This window comes from Pectinophora gossypiella, chromosome 3 (assembly GCF_024362695.1).
Source record: "Pectinophora gossypiella chromosome 3, ilPecGoss1.1, whole genome shotgun sequence".
Lineage (NCBI taxonomy): Eukaryota > Metazoa > Arthropoda > Insecta > Lepidoptera > Gelechiidae > Pectinophora > Pectinophora gossypiella.
In genome coordinates, this window is record NC_065406.1 from 3249559 (window position 1) to 3270627 (window position 21069).

Consider the following 21069-nt stretch of genomic DNA (forward strand, 5'->3'; position numbering starts at 1 on the left):
TAAAGGCCGGTCATAGGATGGGTGACCACAAAAAAAAAGTTTTCATCTCGAGCTCCTCCGTGCTTCGGAAGGCACGTTAAGCCGTTGGTCCCGGCTGCATTAGCAGTCGTTAATAACTACAAATACGCACTGGGCCCGCCGTGGTGGTTTAAGGCCCGATCTCCCTATCCATCCATAGGGAGGCTAGTGATGTGATGTAAAATTGTATAGAGTTTTTGCAAATTACTTGTATCTATAATTAAGCGAAGTATTAAGTTATTTATTAAATAAAATACATAAACAAGTATATTCCATCCAACTACAATTGTAACAACACACATATTATTAAAAACAAAACATTAAAAGCAAGCAAAGTATTTATTAAAACAAATTATTTAAATTAAAAAAAATACAATAAAAATTATGTATATTTTAAATTATTTACTTTTGTTTTTTGATGTATTTATTTTGTAAATATTAACTTCTACGAATTATTTCAATAAATTATTGCTTTAATTAAATTCTCAGCATTATTATTTCGTACATAAATATCAGAATTAACGCCTCTTGCGCGTACTTTTATATTAATATTATATTTTTTATTAATTACTTTCGTCATTATGGTAACTTATTCAAATGAAACAACACAAATCAATGTTAAATGTTTTATAATTGACAAACTAAGTACAGTTAAAATATTTACATCAACATAAATACAGTAAATATTATGCAGGCAAGTTCATTTTACAATAAATAGATTTAAACATTTCATTAAGAAAATACACAGTACATTATATATCTAATTTAATTAATTATTATTATTAAACATACGGCTCGAAGTATTTTATAGCAGTCGTCATTGGCTTGTCGTTGATTTTGTTCGTTGCTAAGTTATTCTTGACTCGCATTTTAATATCCCTAGGCTTCAGAACATTCTTGTGGTTGGCACTCGGCGGTCTCAAGCCCAAATAGCTCTTGCTTGGCGTAAATATAGACTTAGAACTAAGACCAGATGATTCGAGGAAGAAGTCAAAAGACCCCTTAGTTTTCGCGTTTGACTCCGCGTTGTTCAGGATCATTCTTGGCTCGCATTTCACAGTGTTATACGAGCCACTGTTGCTCCCTGAAGAGTTGCTCGACTCGATGTCAGAATTCCTCACAGATTCAGTCTCTAAATTCTCTATATTAGAAAGGAGATCAGGCTTATTAGACAGCTTTGCGTTTTTTGACAAGCTTTTGGTTAAATTTTCATTGTCAAGAAAGGACTCGTTTTTTACATTTTCACCGTTGTTATTAGGCTGGTCTTTCTCAGGTACGATTGTGAGCAGGTGCTCTGTCACCACGTCCGACATGGAACCATCGCTGCTTCCAGAGCTGATGCGATATTCCTCCGCCACTATACTACCCAACTCATCGTCTATCTTAAACTCCTCAAAATTTTGCGACAAATCGAACTTGTCTATGTCATCGAAATATTCAGCTTTATGGAGCTCGGCATTGCTAGCCTGAACTTTTTCAGACCCATGACTAAATTGATTGTCGAGTTCGGTCAAATTTATCTGCTTAGCGCCACTCTTTCCTCCTTTATTGATTTCAGAAAGTATTGAAGACACTGTGTTACCCATTTGGATTGAAGCACGAGGGTCCAATTTTGGTTGCAGAGGGTGCATGTTGAAGTTAGTCAAGTAACTCTCAGTTGTTTGTTGGAAAGAGCGATTTTCTTCATTTGGCTTTTCGTCCTCGTCGGGGATGATGATCTCCGTCACCTGCGGGAGCTTGGGGATATCTTTGTCGCTGATCTTGTTCTGGATCCGCGGCAGGGAGACAACCTTGGCGACGCTGTTCCTCTGACTAACAGCGTGTATCGGGTACTGTTCGTTGTGTATCTCAACCGTTGGCTGTGTGAGTAGCAACTCTCTCTTCCCGTGGCTGACTACTGGAACATTTATCTCTGAAATGGAGCAGTAGTCCGGTTCTACATTGTTAATAGTTGCTACTTGTCCCACTTTTCTCATCTTAACATCTGCAACCCGTTGGTTAGCCGCAACGGCTTCAGAGTCTATCGGTTCTATCGCTGGTTTGACAGAGTTTTCAGCTTTCCATTTAGCTGACAGGTTCTTTGGCTTAGGTGGCAGAGCAGGAGGAGTTCGTGGTACTTTCCTTTTATTAAATATCTTCATGGCACCGAGGTCGTTCTCTGATTTTCTTTCAGGAGCATTATTGCTGCGATTTTCAATATTGGCAGCAATGTTCTTAACAATAGAGCCTCTTATTTTGGGAGCATTGTCTTGATTATTAATCGGAATGGCCGGTACAGTGCGAGGCAATGGAATAGGTTTAGATTCCGCAGTTTTTGTAATGATTGGTTCATACTCATTACTGTAGATACTTTGTATCTCGTACTGGTATCCCTGAGCAGTGTTCGGTACTTCATAGCTGTGTTCAGATGCGGTCTCCAAGCTGAATTTGACAATTTTATTTGACCGTTTGTCTGCACGGGGCAGGGTATTGTTACTGTTATTATTATTCCTTACTTTCTCGTCGTAAGAAATACTGTTCAGAGTTGAGAACTGAACGCGTTTTGTAGTTGTTTTTGGACTTGGAGCCTCGCTTGACTTAGAATTGTCATTGCTGCTGTCATCTAACGAGTTTTGTAGTAATATTTGATTGACACATTCTAGGACGGGGTTATTTTTGTATATTTCATTAGATGGACTGTCGTCAGCATCACTTGTGCTTGCGTACCAGTTTTCATTGATTTCAGCGGCAACTGGAGGTTTATTTACATTTGCTTCAATATTATTATTCTTATCATCAAAACGAGTATTGAATCTGTCATTGTTATTTTTCAGAATGTTATTGCACAATACTTCATTCTTAGCAGATACGATTTCAGCGTTAAGAATGCCGTTATTGAAAACAGGACCTAATAGATCATCGGTGGATTTAGATTTAGCATTATTCAACGCTGTTCTTTGGTCTAAACAATCTGCGTCTTGTTCTGGGTCACTCACATTGCAGTACCAGGGCTTTTCACTTCCCTCTTCTCTCAAAACATTATTCAAGAATAGTTGTCGATTTGCCTTAATTTCGTCAGATCCCTGTCTTTTGATTCCATGTAGCCTCTCCATTTTAGTAGAGTAAGTTTTATCCGAGTCACTGGAGGGGATTTCTGGTTCCTTCTTAGCGGCTTCACCGATAAGCTGATCAATTTTTAGAGACGCTCGTCTGATGTCTTTAGCGATTTGATTTGCAGTTAAGTCATTGTTTACTTGATAGCTCATCCCAACACACTCCTCAGCACTGCTGCTATTATTTAGCTGGTTATTGTAACCCTTTTGGTTATCAGAAAACTTGTTATTATTTTTCCTTCCTGAGTACTTTCTGGATCTCCTGAAGACGTCTCTTCGGACGAAAGCTTGTTTGTTTTTGATGAAAGTACCTTTGCTTCCAACACTCGTAGTGTTGCCCTCTTCACTTGAACTTGTATTGCCATATACGACGTCATTTTTCGGCAACTGGAAGCTTTTGCTGAGCCTAGTATTCTTTTGGAAGACGGGTGGAGAATTTCTTTCGCGATAACTACAGCTTCTCACGAATGAGTTTTGGAATCTTGAGTCCGTGCTTTCTAAGCTTTGGAACTCAGGGTCGGTCTCTATGTTGGTTTGTTCGCTGGTGAACCCGAGGAGTTGCTGGCAGTTGCTGCAGTAGGATTTACGGGCTTTGAGCTTGGCGATTTCCTCTTGTTGGGATTTGATGATCTTTTCCTTCTGCTGTAGGGCGACGTGGATTTGCTTCTGCTCTCTGGTGAGGCGGGACTCGAGGAGGACTAGAGAGCGGAGGACGAGAGCTAGCTGGTCTTGGCGGAGCCTCCGCTCCTGTGCTGCTCTCTTGTCTCTCGCGGCGAGTGCTTGTCCAGCCTCTACCAACTGATGCCGTTGCTTCAACACTGACTCCGATTGCTGCTGCAGCGCACTCCTCACCGCATCTAACTCGCGTCGCAGCTCCATAGCCTCCGAGCTGCTATCCATCTGCAATAGAAAAATGCATCAATTAGAATCGTGACTATCAACATAAGCATCCTAATTGGGGTAATCAGAGGTAAGAACCCTCAACGAGCTTTCTGTTAGACCAACGTGATAGGTGGTGAGCCGTATATCCGTCTATTATTGTGGAACTAACTGTGTTAGTGAAAACTGCACTTAAGACAAATTAATAACCTATTGGTGCAAGTCCAGTGCCGGGGTTGGAACCGGCGCTGCCCGTGAGGATCACTCGCATCAATCTATCATTCATTAAAGTATGTCAATAGATACAATCGACGATTTAGCTCGCAATTTCATCAGTGAACTTACACGATAACACATTGTTGTACAAATCAAAATGCCAAGAACGATTGCCACACGTTCCGTTAAGAAAATAAATAGTCTAAATAAGTTTTGTGAATTGAAGACACGTCTTCTTGTCGAGAAACGAACTTCGCTAATGGTTTATTAACAACTTCAATCGTAGCCAATACAGTAAGAATCAAAGTCCATAGTTCGATTTGTTGGTCACCAGGTCATCAGTTCGAATTAGAATGCGGCAATGAAAGCGGCGTCGTCGGTTCAATGCATCGGATGCGCACACGCATGTGTAAATTCAATGTAAGAAATAAACGATTTGTCATCAGTAAATTTTGTTTAGGTACAAAGTCCAACACGTAGGTAATATTTTATTGTTTACTATTTACACTACAATTAAACACATACAGAAGATCACGCCCATTTCCCGTTGGGGTAGGCAGAGACTATGGAATTCCATTTGCTTCGATCCTGACATACCTACTTCACTTGCTTCCTCCACATTCATCAATCGTTCCATACAGGGTATGCCGGTACAGATCAAATTAAATACCTACACTAAAATACGTCAAAACACACAAATACATAGAAAACCATAAAATAAAAAATACTTTATTTCGGACAATTTTACATCCATCTTGCTGACAAATATAAAACACAAAAGAAAAAGTTAGTTAGTGAAGATAAATTAATAACTAATTGGTGAGCAAGCCCATGAACCACAGGACTACAGTGACTGCGCGTGAGTGTTCAATTGGGCCCTATATTCCTATCATAAACAAAAAAATCGAATCCACTTCTAGAAACCGTACCGTCTCAATTTCATAGCATTTCAACATCTGAAACACTTATTATGAAATTATAATTACTTATGAACAGTGGCGCTTGCGATAATAATGATGGATACGTATTGCGCATGCGCCGACCTTTGCCCGGTTTGATATTTTATGTAAGTAAGTATGTAATATTGTTTACCTTCCGTAAGTGATATATTTACAGGTCAGCTTATTATTTTGAATGTCATTTCGAGGCTAGGCAGTGCGTCATGAAAGTCCACTTTTAATTAATTAAGTACGTAACTAATATCCTATCCTAATGGGGTAGTCAGAGGTACATCTATCGCAAGATGAAGGTGCCCACACCTCACCGAGCTTTAAAAAACCCCTGTAACGGGCCAGTACCTATTAGGTAGTGTAACGGTACAGTATGCGCGGGCGCACGTGTCGCGATAAGAGCTAATATACAGGCTACCGTCACTTGGAATGTGTACACTTTGATAACAACGGTTTACATTTTACGCCTAATCTTAAGGGCTGGTAAAACCTATTGTAAAGTTGTAATTCTGATTGAAATATACTGATAATATAATGCTGATAACATAAATAAATAGTGATCTTAGATCTTTTACGTTTGCTCAATAACTTTAGTGGAGTCAATGAAGGGTTTGACTTGTAACTTGCCAGGGAGAGGTCCGATTTTGATGACTTTTTCTTTTGTAAGCGTAGCTAGGTATAGAATTTATGGGAAGCAAATATGGAAGTGTGTAAACCGTTTCTCAAATGGCGCTGTAACAAAAATATGTCGCATTTAATGTCCATTTAATTTTTACATCACAGAACTCCTAAACTTTATTTCTTAAACAATAAATTGACATTAGTGCTATATAATACAAATGAGAGTTTTTATTGAGATATATTAAATATAAACAAATAAATGATCTAAAAATAACAATATTAACAATACGAACTTATTATAAAACTATTATCATCTTATAATTGTACATCATCATCATCATTTTATCATATTATCTTATAATTGTACTTAAAAAAAAAAAAAAAAAAAAAAAAAAAAAAAAAAAAAAAAAAAAAAAAAAAATTACATCGCGAGGACCACATATCCGAGAAATGAGCTAAGGGGAAATATGGCCTAAGCTGTAAACCTATCTCAGACGCTGGTGGGGAGCGGAGAGTTGCCGTTCTATACGTAGTATTATTCCTTATCCTATGGTCCTGGTTAATGGCTGTAGGGTCGCCCCCTATTACATGAGACTTAAACTTAGCTGGCGACGAGTGGGTGTTATAGTATATACCTCTGCCTACCCCGTCAGGGATATAGGCGTGATGCTGATGTTAAAATATCATCCAAAAACAAAATAGTGATTTAGAAATTTCAATCCTGGCCCAGTTCACACGCGGCCGCGAATTCGCAAACATTAGATCGAAATGAAACTTTTCGCGTCTATATGACAACAAGAAGTCATCATAGAAGGGAAGCTACAAGAAAAGAGAGGAAAGGGAAGACCAAGAAGAGCTTACATGGAACAGATTATAGAGAAGGCGAACGTCGTGTCTTATAAGGAGTTGAAGAAATTGGTCTTTGATAGACAATAATGGAGAATGCCACACCGACAACAGCGTGACTCTTAAATTAGTGATGATGATGACAACAAAGTTGACGTCTTCCGCCGAAGTAGTGTCATAGACCAGGGGTCTTATTTTTGAACCGCTCCCCTTCAAGTCACGTTCGAAAATACACTTCTCATCAAAAAAATCGAAACACTTCCGTTTTCATTGTTTCTGTCCGAATTTAACACAAAAAAGAATTCATACGATGAAAAAAAATACATAAATGTATAGCTGGCAGTTTGGCCATTACAGTAATAAGCGAAAATTCTAAATTCAAAATTAGAATTTCATTTGTTTGTCTTATAAACGAAATGAATCACTGTTTTGAGACAAATGTGTGTTTAGGGTTGGAGTACATTTAGCGTTTAAAAACTAAAAATTGGCGCCTATCCTTAAACTTTTTGTTTTTTATTTCAATACTGTGACTTTGGGACATCTGAAAAAAGGTTTTTTTTCTAAAACGTATGGATACTTCGCCCACAGAAGCCGCCCAAGTTGTGGCATTGCTGGATTCTGGCCTTAGTCAGCGTGTTGTGGCTGCAAGACTGCATCTAAGCCTGTCATCTGTTCATAGAGTCTATAAACGTTATCGGGAGACTGGTTTGTTCACGCGCCGTTCAGGATCTGGCAGGAATCGGGTCACTTCTGAGCGAGATGATCGATTTATTGTAACAACTTCTTTAAGAAATCGACGCCTTAACGCTTTTCAACTGCAGCAGCGGCTTCGTGTTGTACGAAGGGTGGCTGTAAGTGACTCTACAATTAGAAGAAGGTTGAAGGATCGTGGACTGGTACCGCATAAGCCAGCAAATGGGCCGAAATTAACTGCAGACCATCGAAGAGCGCGCCTTAACTTTGCACGTGAGCACCTAAATTGGTCATACCTACAGTGGAGCAAAGTTCTCTTTTCTGATGAGTGTAAAATTATGCTGTATGGTAACGACGGAAGGAACAAGGTCTACAGAAGAGACGGAGAACGCTATGCACAATGCTGCATTGAAGAAAAGGTCAGCTATGGTGGCGGTTCGTGGACGGTTTGGGGAGGAATCAGCGCCGACGGTAAGACAGAGCTTGCTTTCGTGTCTGGGCCACGTCTGCCTGCATTAAACTGTCATCGGTACGTCGAAGAGTGTCTCGAGCCTCATGTGATGCCCTATGCACATTTTATTGGCAACGGCTTCATATTCATGCACGACAATGCTAGGGCTCACACCGCGGGCGTCGTACGAGATTATCTTAACGAAGTCGATATCTCTATTATGGAATGGCCAGCAAGAAACCCGGACATGAATCCCATTGAACATCTGTGGGATGAATTAAAGAGACGAATTCGAGCAAGAGAGATCCTGCCCCAGAAACACTTAGCCAGCTGCAAGATGCAATCCAAGAGGAATGGGACAATATACCACAGCATGTGATCGTGACTCTCATCCGATCGATGAAGAACCGTATGGAAGCAGTAATTAGAGCTCGGGGAGGGAATACAAGTTATTAAATAAACGTTTTTTAGCTTTTTTTTTCATTTACGTGTGTTGTTTTATCCATTTCCTTTATACTCCATACGGAATAAAAATGACTCATTTAACAAAATACGAAACCTATGAAAAATTCATTTAAATTTAGAACATTAACATTAAGATTTGATAAGCTCATATTACTCACTATTAAACGACATTTAACATTTATTCCTAAATGTACACATTTTTCTGATAATCCTGACAAAACGTAAACTTGCAAGGTGTTTCGATTTTTTTGATGAGAAGTGTATATACCTTTTTTCACGTAGCACATCAGAAAATGTCAAGACGACAGGTACAATCAAAGAGCAAAAGTTCAGTCACTGAGCCCACCGAATTATTTGTAAACAGTGGTGAAATTATGAACCATTAGTTGACATAATTAACGGCCTCCGTGGTCTAGTGGCTAGAGCGTTAGGCTCACGATCTGGAGGTCCGGGTTAGATTCCCAATGGGGACATTGTCGTAATCACTTTGTAAGACTGTCCTTTGTTTGGTAAGGACTTTTCAGGCTTGAATCACCTGATTGTCCGAAAAAGTAAGAAAGTAAGATGATTCCATGCTTCGGAGGGCACGTTAAGCCGTTGGTCCCGGCTATTAGCCGTATAAACACCTCCACCAACCCTCATTGGAGCAGCGTGGTGGAGTATGCTCCATACCCCCTCAATTTGATTGATTGAGGAGAGGCCTGTGTCCAGCAGTGGGACGTATATAGGCTGTTTATGTAGTTGACATAATTATAAAATTTGTTTTTGTAGGTGTTTTTGGTCTATTACGGAAAAGACACGTAACCAGGAGGTCTTAAGTGCAACCAGTTAATTCATTACTTTGCAAGAAACTGATTGGACTTTTGCACCTTATCGTATATATTTTCGCACGCAAGTTGAAGGCGTGCGATTCATAAATAAAGCCCCATAATGACCACACTTTCGATTTTACTCACGAATTCCGTGTCTATCAATGTGGGTGTCATCGTCGCTTTCATCAGTAAGTTCGTGGGTTTCTTATGATTGGAAGTCAATATTATGGTGCCACCCACAAAGTTTTTATTATAGAGAAACTAGCGACCCGCCCCGGCTTCGCTCGGGTGCAATGCTGAGGAAAAAGTTGAAATTATTTACGACATTATATTAAAAACCTCAAAAATAACAGTATTTCTTCACTATTTAATGGACGTTATTATACATATAAACCTTCCTCTTGATTCACTCTATCTATTAAAAAAAAACCGCATCAAAATCCGTTGCGTAGTTTTAAAGATTTAAGCATACATAGGGATATAGGGACAGAAAAAGCGACTTTGTTTTTATACTATGTAGTGATGCGAATAATAAAAAAAATACAAACTAATTCATGAATTTTGCGACGGAAAATTCCACTTGATATTAACTCGGAATCATGGTCTGAATCATCCCCCTCAGTGTTCGTTACGATGTCACTAACACCCTGTATGTTTTAAAACACGTCAACCAACCACCCACATGTCCCATCCCTTATCTAATGTCAATGCTCTCACTTCCTGCACGTAACATAACACATATCAGTAACATAGTTCGGTAAGTAACGAGTATGGCAATTTATCTTGTCATAGCTGCTACTTAAACACTTAACTACTGGTGTAGGTGCCATGGGCGGCATAGGTTTTTGTAGCGCAAAAAGCATGTTTGCAGCTGCCAGGGTCCCGGACTTCTTTGCAGTTTTTCGCTCTCGGATCGCCTCACTCTGAGTCCGGGTGGGTGGTGCCAAGAATGAGATATTGTCGCGTATTAACGATGACCTCGATGAGAGGTTTAAAAAACACTGGTCGAGCGTGCACCGACTCGGGAACGGTAGATGATGGTACATAATAACCAATTCTATAATGACATTTTATTTTTATTATTTTTTATTGTATTTTATTTTATTGTAATGTGGTTGATGGGATTTTACCTAAATAAATAACTTTGTTATTATATTATAGGAGGCAAGTGATTAGTCGAGTAAGGCCCCGATTCCTGCAAACACCTCCTAATTTAACTTTAAGTTAATCCTGTCATTGTCTTATCCGCCGAAAAGGAAAGGGACAAATGACTAACAACTGTTAATTTTAAAATGAATGAGTAAATGAATGAATAAGCCGGGCGAATCAAAAAGGTATCTCGCTGGTATGCAAACCGTTTGACGTGCGCTGTCAACTTAATTCTATCCGGCTAATGTAAAATTTGACAATATTAGGTTCGGTTTCACTCAACGCGCATCTCATGTCATGCTCAACATTTAGACGGTTTCTGGCTTTTGTTTTTAATGTAACAAGAGTTATAATACCATTTCCTGACCCCCTTACAATGTCCGTTTTACCCCTGAGGGGGTAATTACCCCTAGGTTAGGAACCACTGGTCTAGAGGAGGAGTTTTAAATATATGTAGGGATTTGGTCACAATAGATCTAGCTAGGTCGCAGTGACCATTCGGACTACATCGGTTCAAGCCCTCTCAAACACTTAAACAATAATAAATACACTGTCAACGTGCAAAATTTGTGAGTCACAGGGACCTAAGGTGTTGTTATTCGGTATTTATCACTTTCTAGACTTTCAACCTTCTATTATTCAACCTTGACCTTACCTTAGAAATGATTGACAAAGCGTGCATTGTGACTTGCGACCCCATATAGCACAAGTTGATCATACGGGCTTAAAATATTATTTATTATATACAGGGTGTTAGTGACATCGTAACGAAAACTTTGAGGGATGATTCAGACCATGATTCTAAGTTGATATCAAGTGGAATTTTCCGTCGCAAAAGTATGGAACTGAAATTAATAAAAAAAAACACTAAAATTTTCATGCATTTTCCGACAGGAAATTCCACTTGATATCAACTCAGAATCATGGCCCGAATCATCCCTCTCAGTATTCGTTAGGATGTCACATACACCCCGTCCAAGTACATACAGGTAGCAATACAAGTAGGTATGGGTGTCAGTGACACCGTAACGAATACTGAGGGGGATGAGTTAATATCGATTGGAATTTTCCATCGTAAAAGTATAGAATTGAAAAACATGAATTTTGCGACGGAAAATTCCACTCGATATCACCTCAGAATCATGGTCTGGATCATTAGTATTCGTTACGATGTCACTAACACCCTGTATATTAATATGTTTAATAAACAAGTATGGTATTATAGTGATCGGTATGTGGAGTCAAGTCATGCTGTGACCTATTGGATCAGCGATTGACATAATCTGCCCGCTTCATCTAGATGTGAAGGTCATGCAATGTGGAATTCTTTTATGATCCGATTGTGATAAAGGACTTAATAGTATGGAATTTGGTATTAAAAATGTTAAAGTCAGTATTATTCATGCGAGTATTAAGTTTATTCTTCTATCGTGTTGGTTGTGAGGTGGAGTACCAACCTCATCAATCCTGGTGTCAAGGTTACTATTGAGCCGCCAAAGGCCTCTGACATGGCTCATGTTACGACTACTTACCTACTTACATCATTAAGTAGTAATCGGGACCAACGCCTTAACGTGCCTACCGAAGTACGGAATCATCTTACTTTTTCGGACAATCTGGAGATCAGCCAGTAATGTCCAAATAGGCAAGGTGAAGGTAAATAGGCACTTTCCAGGTAAGTATGTCCCATTCTCGGCCACATCGCCCCGGGTGAGAGCCTTCAGCGCTCCCCATTTGTCCGGCCAAGTAGTTAATGCCATCTGCGGCAAATCTACAATAAGTCACGTCAAAAAAAAAACGCCTCATCGTCACTTACCATTAGGTTGTGGTCAAATGCTTGCCTATCTTCCAATAATAACAAAGATCTCTTGGCGAACTTATCTAAATTCTTAACCAACAATCATTTATGAATGAAAACAGCTATTTTGTGAATAGGAATGGTGTAAAAGAAATAGTGAAAAAAAGAACACACATCGATGCAGAAGAAACGGCGTTTCATTCCAAGTTTACAAGAAAAAACCTTATTGACGGCACAATGTTGTGCACTTTCTATTTCCTTATCTCACTCCTTGCATGTTCATCTGATAGGCCAGGCGAAACCAGGTAGAGTTATAAGTGTAGATAGGTAGACGGATAGGCAATTAATAATGGTATTTCTGAGGAAATATAGCTTCCTTGCAATGATATCGGCCTCCGTGGTCCAGTGGTTGAGCGTTGGGCTCACGATCCGGAGGTCCTGGGTTCGATTCCCGGTGGGGACATATCACAAAAATTGATAGATATTATATTGTCTCACTTCGCGCGATAGTAGGTAGATTCAAGTTCGTATAAGGCTTAGAAATATCTACGTTGCAAAATCCCTTAATTTATCTTTAAATTTATCGATCAACCGCCTTACCAATAAAAAATAAACCACTTGAATGTTGTATGAATTAGTTAGGTATTTGATAATTGGGTTCAATTTTGCTTGGCAGTCAAATAGTGTATACAATCTTCAATGTTTATGTTTTGTATTCGTAAAGCGGCAAAATTATAGCCACCATTTTTATTATTACAAATAAATAACAAAAATTATATAAAAACATTATAATATTGTCAAAATAAAAAACAAAACGTCAAAAAGAGTTTGCGCCCAACGTGGGGCTCGAACCCACGACCCTGAGATTAAGAGTCTCATGCTCTACCGACTGAGCTAGCCGGGCTGTAAATATCATTACGAAAATGTCTCTTAGTAACTGGAAGTAATCTTGGTGAGTAGAACGCTATTATTATGCTGTTATTGGTTATCGAATGCGTGATAAAGAATGCTGGAGGAATGCGCACGCGCCGCTCCTAGTGAAGCGAAGAGATTTATGAATAGAAATATCGATGCTTCTAGATGTAGATTTGTTTTCACTTTTAAAATAGTTTTTCTTTTTATGAGATAAATATTTTCTTTTTTAAAATTTTCAACTATATCATTACCCGCGTTTATGAATGGTTATTCGTTATTTAAGGGGTAATGGTGCATAAATAGAGACATTAATTAGTTATTATTGTCGAAATCACTTTGTGAGACTGTCCTTTGTTTGGTAAGGACATTGCAGGCTTGAATCACCTGATTGTCCGAAATACTAAGATGCAGGCTTAACGTGCCGTAAAAAGACCTCCACTAACCCGCAGTGGAGCAACATGGTGGAGTTGGTATAATCTATACTCTCTGGGTGACTGAGGGGAGGCCTGTGCCCAGCACAGGGACGTATATAGGCTGTTTATGTTAGGTAAGTATATTAAAATAAGTAGATCATAATAATATAGAGGTATATACCTATGGGCCTATAAAAAAAAGTTTTCATCTCGAACTCCTCCGTGCTTTGGAAGGCACGTTAAGCCGTTGGTCCCGGCTGCATTAGCAGTCGTTAATAACTACCAATCCGCACTGGGCCCCCGTGGTGGTTTAAGGCCCGATCTCCCTATCCATCCATAGGGAAGGCCCGTACCCCAGCAGTGGGGACGTTAATGGGCTGGTGATGATGATGACATACCTATGGGCTATCCATCCATCCATATATTTATATCGGAAAGATAAAGCAGGTTTAGTACTAAACACCGTTACATCTTTTATTGTAGTAATTAGTTAATTTGAATAATTTAAATTACTTTTTAACGTAGCTATAACAGACTAACAGCCTTTTTATGTTAATTAACCATTCTACTGTTCTATTTCGCATAATAACTTAAACCGATTTATTCTTCGTTTGTCCCACTGTGCTTTATCCTATGTCGTCCCATTTTGGTTTCCTTCTACAGCCCATGTTTTTTTTATAATTATGCCAAACTTACTATATTGTAGTATCAGCAAAAAAGGATTACGTATTATTTAAAATATTATTTTATTAAATATTACTCGTATTATTTTATTATAATAAAACTCATTAACCGCTTTTAGTGAGAAAGTTCTGAGGTCTCTCTGGAATAAGTTTAAAGAAAAAGCAGGTAAAAATTATCACGTCCCTTTTTTATTGCATCCTTTGTTTGTCTGCTTGTATTGACTATTTGGCCAATAGCATTGCTTTTCGTTATCTGCAAAACGGGTCTTATGCGGTAGCTGTCCCGTGCAGAGTGCATTCAACTCATTCGTCACCTGGCTAAAGTTGTGAAAAGTGAGATTAAAAATTCATCTAGTTTGCCATAGGTAAGTAAACTATACAGGGTGTTAGTGACATCGTAACGAAAACTTTGAGGGATGAGTCAGACCATGATTCTGAGTCGATATCAAGTGGATTTTTTCCGTCGCAAAAATCATGTATTTTTTTAGTTTTTTAAAATTATTTTCAATTCTATACTTTTGCGACGGAAAATTCCACTTGATGTTAACTCAGAATAATGAGGTGAATCATCCCTCTCAGTATTCGTTACGATGTCACTTACACCCCGTACAAGTACATACGGTAGCCATACAAGTAGGTATGGGTGTTAGTGACACCGTAACGAATATTGAGGGGGATGATTCAGACCATGATTCTGAGTTGATATCAAGTGGAATTTCCTGTCAAAAAATTCATGAATTTTTTTGTGTTTTTTTTTAATTATTTTCCTATTCATACTTTTGCAACGGAAAATTCCACTTGATATCAACTCAGAATCATGGTCTGAATCATCCCTCAAAGTTTTCGTTACGATGTCACTAACACCCTGTATATTGATCTTATTTGTTGACTATACCTTTGAAGTACCTACTTATAATTTGGGACGATGCAAGACTTCAATAGTGATATGGGACAAACTAAGATTTTTTTGGAATGTGGGACAAAACTTCAGGACGAACGAGGAATAAATCCTTAAACCACCTATCACGTTAGTCTTAAAGCTCGGTGAAGTGTGGATACTTAGTTCATCTTGCGATGGTTGTACACTTGTACCTCTGACTACCCCAATTGGGATATAGTCGTGAGTTTATGTTTCTGTTGAAAATCTAGTAGCTTTTTTATGTATGATAATCTACTGTAGATTTTCTTCCGACTGTATTCACTACATGGCCGGCACCTGTAAAATCTAGTCGGTATCAAGCCAAGCCAACCCTGTGCAATAGGTTGCGCACGCGCCGTTTTGAGTTCCTTATTGGAACCGGTCCGCGTTGCGAAAGCTGCTTCAAGGTTGGCTGAGCTTTCTTTTTTTTAATATGCACAGGAATGCACAATGGACGATGATTGTGGAAAGTACTTGGCCTAAACTGGTTCACTATTTAAAAAAAAGCTATTAGTTATAGTATCCATAGTAGTAGTCATAGGTAAGTGGTAAGATGATTCCGTGCTTCGTAGAGCATGTTAAGCCGTTGGCTCAGGCCATTAGCCGTAAAACACCTCCACCAACCCGCAGTGAAGCAGCGTGGTGGAGTATGCTCCATACCCCCTCGGGTTAATTGAGGGGCGGCCTGTGCCCAGGGGGACGTATATATTGTATAAGCTGTTTATAGTCATCATCATCAATTTAAGAGCCACGCTCTTGTCGGTGTAGCATTTTCCATTCCAGTCTATCAAAGGTTTATGTTTGTGTAGGTGTTTTTGGTCTATTACAGAAACGACATGTAACCAGGAGGTCTTAAGTGCTACCAGTTAATTTATTACTTTGCAAGATTGGACTTTTGCAGCTGATCGTACATCCATCGTAAGATGAACCAAGTACTCATACCTCATCGAGCTTTCTCTTAGACCAACATGGTGGTGAGCCTACGTAGGTTTATCTACTGAATAAAGATAAAAAAAAACTAAAAAAAAGAAATGAAAAAAAAAAAGATAAATGTACAACTGTAAAAATAAAATAAAATAAATAAATACATTTTTGAATTTGCCACACAGCCACTGTGGTAGATTCGACCACAGTGGCTTTCTTAATTTTCTCTTGTTACCTACTGAATAAAGATAATTTTTAACTTGAACCTATCCGCTATTATTATATTTGTACAAAATTTTCCTGTACCCAAAGGTTGCCTGGAAGAAATTGCTGCATGAGCAATAAGGCCGCCTGTTGTGCTTTTCTGTTTGTCCTTATCTCTGTATTTTGTGTCCATTGTGCTCAATAAAGTATTTTATCTATATATCTATCGTCAAGATATTACGTCAGTTCATCTAACCCGCACGAGAAAGAGGTAAGGAATACTTATTATGACCGTGGCCATATGGTGACACATAGTTTGTGTCCTCAGTCGAGGTTGTATGATTGTATGACTCAACGCAACAGATCTGATGCCTTATGGGGAAATGGCAAAACGGGAAATTTTCGAATCTGGTTGTCATGGCAACGACTTAACACACAAACATCCTTACATGTCCTGCTACTGGGTGCAGGCGTCCCTTCAATCAATCGGGGAAGCTGAAGGTATGGAGCATACTCCATCACGCTGCTCTGCTGCGGCCTGCTGGAGGTGTTTTACGGCCGAGACCAACGGCTTGACGTGCTTCTGAAGCACGGAATCATGTTAATTTTTCGGACAATCTGGTGATTCATCATGCGACGAATAAAATTCCAGATTAACCTTCAGCATGTTCACGGGAGATCTACCTAAGATTGATGAAGATAAAACTATAGTCAACTAGGTAAGTACCCTATTTCTTCTTATCGTATGGGTTGTGTGGTGGAATACCAGCCTCCTCAACCCTGGTGTCAGGGTTATAACTGAGCCGCCCAAGGCCCCTGACTTGGCTCATGTAACGATTACTCACTTACACCAGTAAATAGTAACCGGGACCAATGGCTTAACGTGCCTTCCGAAGCACAGAGTACCCTATTTAGAAAACTTTCTTAAATTGACCTGAATTCGTATTACCTATCAAATATCATAATGACATGACCTACAACAACCTCTGACTCTTGCACTATAATATCACTGGCAGTTACCCGACAGCATCGAAAATGAGGATAATGACTGCACAGTTCATTCTCGTGACTGGTAGCCATTTTGGTGATTTCGCCACTCGTGCAGCAACAGAAGAATGGTAAGGAAAAGTGGTGGGAACCATTACCCCATCTTTATCATGCCATCTTGATGTTTATGACGTTGGCACGCCACATTTCTAACATGAAAAGGAGAGTTTTTTTGCTTCATTAACACCGATGATCAACTTTACTGTAACTATAATTAAGTGCCTATGTCAAATGGCGGTTAACGGATTTTAACTGTATGTTTTTCTATAAAAAAGCGGGTAGGTATACAGCGCGTTAGTTACATCTTAACGAATACCGAGGGGGATGATTCAGACCATGATTCTGAGTTAATATCAAGTGGAATTTTCCGTCGCAAAATTCATGGTTTTTCTTTTAGTTTTTTTAAATTATTTTAAATTCTATACTTTATACTTTTGCGATGGAAAATTCCACTTAATATTAACTCGGAATAATCAGCTGAATCATCCCTCTCAGTATTCGTTACGATGTCATTTACATCCCATACAAGTACATACAGGTAGTAGGTATGGGTGTTTTTTTTTATTATTTTCAGTTCCATAGTTTTGCGACGGAAAATTCCATTTGATATCATCTCAGAATTATGGTCTGAATCATCCCTCAAAGTTTTCGTTACGATGTCACTAACACCCTGCATATGAAGACTTTGAAAGAAGGGAAGTGGATTTCCTTGGTTTCTGCCTACCCTAACAGGAAATAAGCGTGACCCTTAGTATGTGTCTCTCTCTCACTATTTAAGAGCTACGCAATTGTCGGTGGGGTAATCGCCATTCCTCTCTTCTCTCCGCCAAATCCTTCACTTCCTGATACGACACGACCTGTACCTTTTCTTTTTATTTGTTTAAAAAAAGTTAAACAAAACAGGAAATAAAAAGGAAGTGTGCTCAAATGTGGAAAACAATTTGCCTCAATCACGTAACCAAAAGTGGTTAATTGTAAACTTGCGTGTTCTCGCTATTTCACACAAATGAAGCGATATTAGCTGTTTTAACAATAATTATCAATATGGGTGGTAATTACCAATTATTAGACAGAATAGAACTGTTCCGGAAATCATTAATAGCTTAATAAACTTAATATAAGTTACGGGTCACGTAGATTTGTACAGTTTTTATCATTTTATAAGTAGATTGTGACACATTTCATTTTATATTGTTGTATTTCTTTGGCCTTTGAAAATCTCTTGAAAATTCTCTTCAAAATACACTGATTTTTTTTCTAGTTACAAAGTACGATATTTCAGCGCATTTTGAATGGAATACCCAACGAACACCATGACTGTCAAGTCTTCTTCTCTCGTGTGGGTTGTGAGGTGGATTACCGACCTCATCAACCCTGGTGTCAGGGTTACTATCGAGCCGCCAAAGGCCCCTGACATGGCTCATGTAACGACTACTTATTTACATCAGTAAGTAGTAACCGAGACCAACTGCTTAACGTGCCTTCAGGGATCAGAAAGTGATTTTTGTGGTTAGTCCCCACCGGGATTCGAACCCGGGACCTTCGGATCGTGAACCCAACGCTCAACCATTGGAGCACGGAGGCCGTCATTTGTCAAGTTACATGTCGATATTCCAACGGCCTTTACAAAGCCTAACTCATTCTTTTAGCGTCTATTTACGTTCTCACAACTGGTATTGGAGCATTATTTAACAACCAATCTCGTCGAGAATTAAGCTATATTATCTAACAGTTGAAAACAACTGCCCATCAACCTTTGTATTGCAAACAGTTCTCAGACGGAGAAAGCAGTGCACCATTTGTTTTGTCAGTGAAAACATAACCATTCAACAAAGTCAGAGATTGTCATGATGGACACGTTACAACAGTAGGGTTGAAATGTCTTAGTAGAAAGCAGGGATTGTATAAGTTAACGTCAACATTGTGACGTGAAAGATTGAGTAAGCCTTTGTTATCATGAGACTCCTATTGAGGTCTAGTGACAGATTTAGGTAAATAGATGCATGCAACAATCTTCTTCTATCGTGTGAGTTGTGAGGTGAATTACCAACCTCATCAACCCTGGTGTCAGGGTTACTATTGAGCCGCCAAAGGCCCATGACATGACTCATATTAACGACTACATAATTACATCAGTAAGTAGTAATCGGGACCAACGTCTTAACGTGCCTTCCGAAGCACGGATCGTCTTACTTTCGGCCAATTATGTGATCAGCCTGTAATGTCCTAACCAAACTAGGGACCACAAAGTAATTTTTGTGATATGTCCCCACGGGGGATCGAACCCAGGACCTCCGGATCGTGAGCCCAACGCTCAACCACTGGACCACGGAGGCCGTTGATGCAACAATGAAATAAGAAGACACGACCTAAAGTAATAACAAATGCTGGTTCAACCGATCAGATTGACATTGCTCTAACGACGCAAACTAAACAACCTAAGCAAATCAGATATTCATGCCGTTCAAAGCATCACTAATCCTGATGAACCAATTCGTAGCATAGAAAACTTGGCAAAACATTTACATTTCATAATAAGGTAAACGGGCTAAGTGCGAGTCGGACTCACGCACGAAGGGTTCCGTACCGTTGACTAGGTAAACCAGTAAAACAGTAACTAAAAGGTCAAAGAAATCGCCTTTGTTGAATGGAAGCCACCTTTAAATGTTTATTTTACTTTGTTTTTAGTATTTGTTGTTATAGCGACAACAGAAATACATAATTAAAACACATAATAACGGGATCTTACCGCGTTTAATATAGGGTTATGAGACTCCCGATATTCAAATTATACTATTAATTATATTATTTATTTATTATTACTTATTATATTTTTTGTGTTTTAATTATGATAATGGTGCTAATTCCTGTAAATACCATCTAATTTTATTTTAAGTTATATCTGTCATTTTCTTATCCGCCGAAAAGGAAAGGGACGGGTAATCGACAAGCATAAAATTTATGGAACACACGTCAATTTTAAGCACAAATCTAAACCAACCGTCTAAAAATTTTACACCCGTCAATAACCCGACATAGTTAAGTAGACAGCACGTCAAACGGATTGCATACCAGCGACGTACCTTTTGATTCGCCCGGGTTATTCATTCATTTACTCATTCTTCCTAAAATTAAGAGCTGTGAATCATCCGTCCCTTTCCTTTTCGACGGATATGAAAATGACGGATATAACTTAAAATAAAATTAGGCGGTGTCTGCAGGAATCGGGGCCACTAACCGCGTAAACTTAAAACAATGTAAAAATACATGATTTGTGAAAACTTCAACTGTCTAGCTATCGCGGTTCTTGAGATACAACCTGGTGAAAGACAAACGGCCGGACAGACAGACTTCGAAGCCTTAGTCTTCTTATTCTTATCGTGTGTGTTGTGAGGTGGAATACTAACCTCATCAACCCTGGTGTCAGGGTTATTACTGGGCCGCCAAATTCAAATTCAAAAATATCTTTATTCAGTAGGTAACATAGTTACACTTTGAATCGTCAATTTTTACATAACGAACGTCTCATCCGCCAAAAACTACTGCAGCTTCTCACAACCTGTATAGCCGGGGAAAAGAAGCTGCAAGATAAACCTCATCACAGGGCCCTAGACGTTCTTTAATAAAATAAATATACATAAAATATTGATATTCAATTGGGTAATTTAGCTGCCTAATATCAGGCAAAGGCCTTCCGTGCGTGCCTTCCGAAGCACGGATCATCTTCCTTTCGGGCAATCAGGTGATCAGCCTATGTAATGTCCTAACCAAACTAGGGATCACAAAGTGATTTTTGTGGTATGTCCCCACTGGGATTTGAACCTGGAGCCTCCGGATCGTGACCCCAACGCTCAACCACTGGACCACGAAGGCTGGGAAGTCACTAATAGGGTGTCGTTTTTACCCTTGGGTAGGTAACCCTAAAAAGCAACGACAGCTGAATATGGAAATAGAAACGGACTTGGCAAGAAATG

The 21069-nt window shown here is 39.0% G+C and overlaps 1 protein-coding gene and 1 non-coding gene across 2 annotated transcripts in view; both read right to left on the reverse strand.

Annotated features, from left to right (window-relative positions):
• Positions 1-630: 630 nt before the first annotated feature.
• Positions 631-21069, reverse strand: part of LOC126380016 (general transcriptional corepressor trfA-like) — a 68386-nt gene continuing 47947 nt past the window's right edge. Inside the window, exon 3 of the mRNA XM_050029094.1 lies at positions 631-4010. Coding sequence (XP_049885051.1) covers positions 801-4010 — 3210 coding nt within the window. The 3' untranslated portion in view covers positions 631-800. The remainder of the gene's footprint in view (positions 4011-21069) is intronic.
• On the reverse strand, positions 12822-12894 carry Trnak-cuu (transfer RNA lysine (anticodon CUU)). Its single transcript has one exon. It is a non-coding gene; the product is annotated as a tRNA-Lys (tRNA).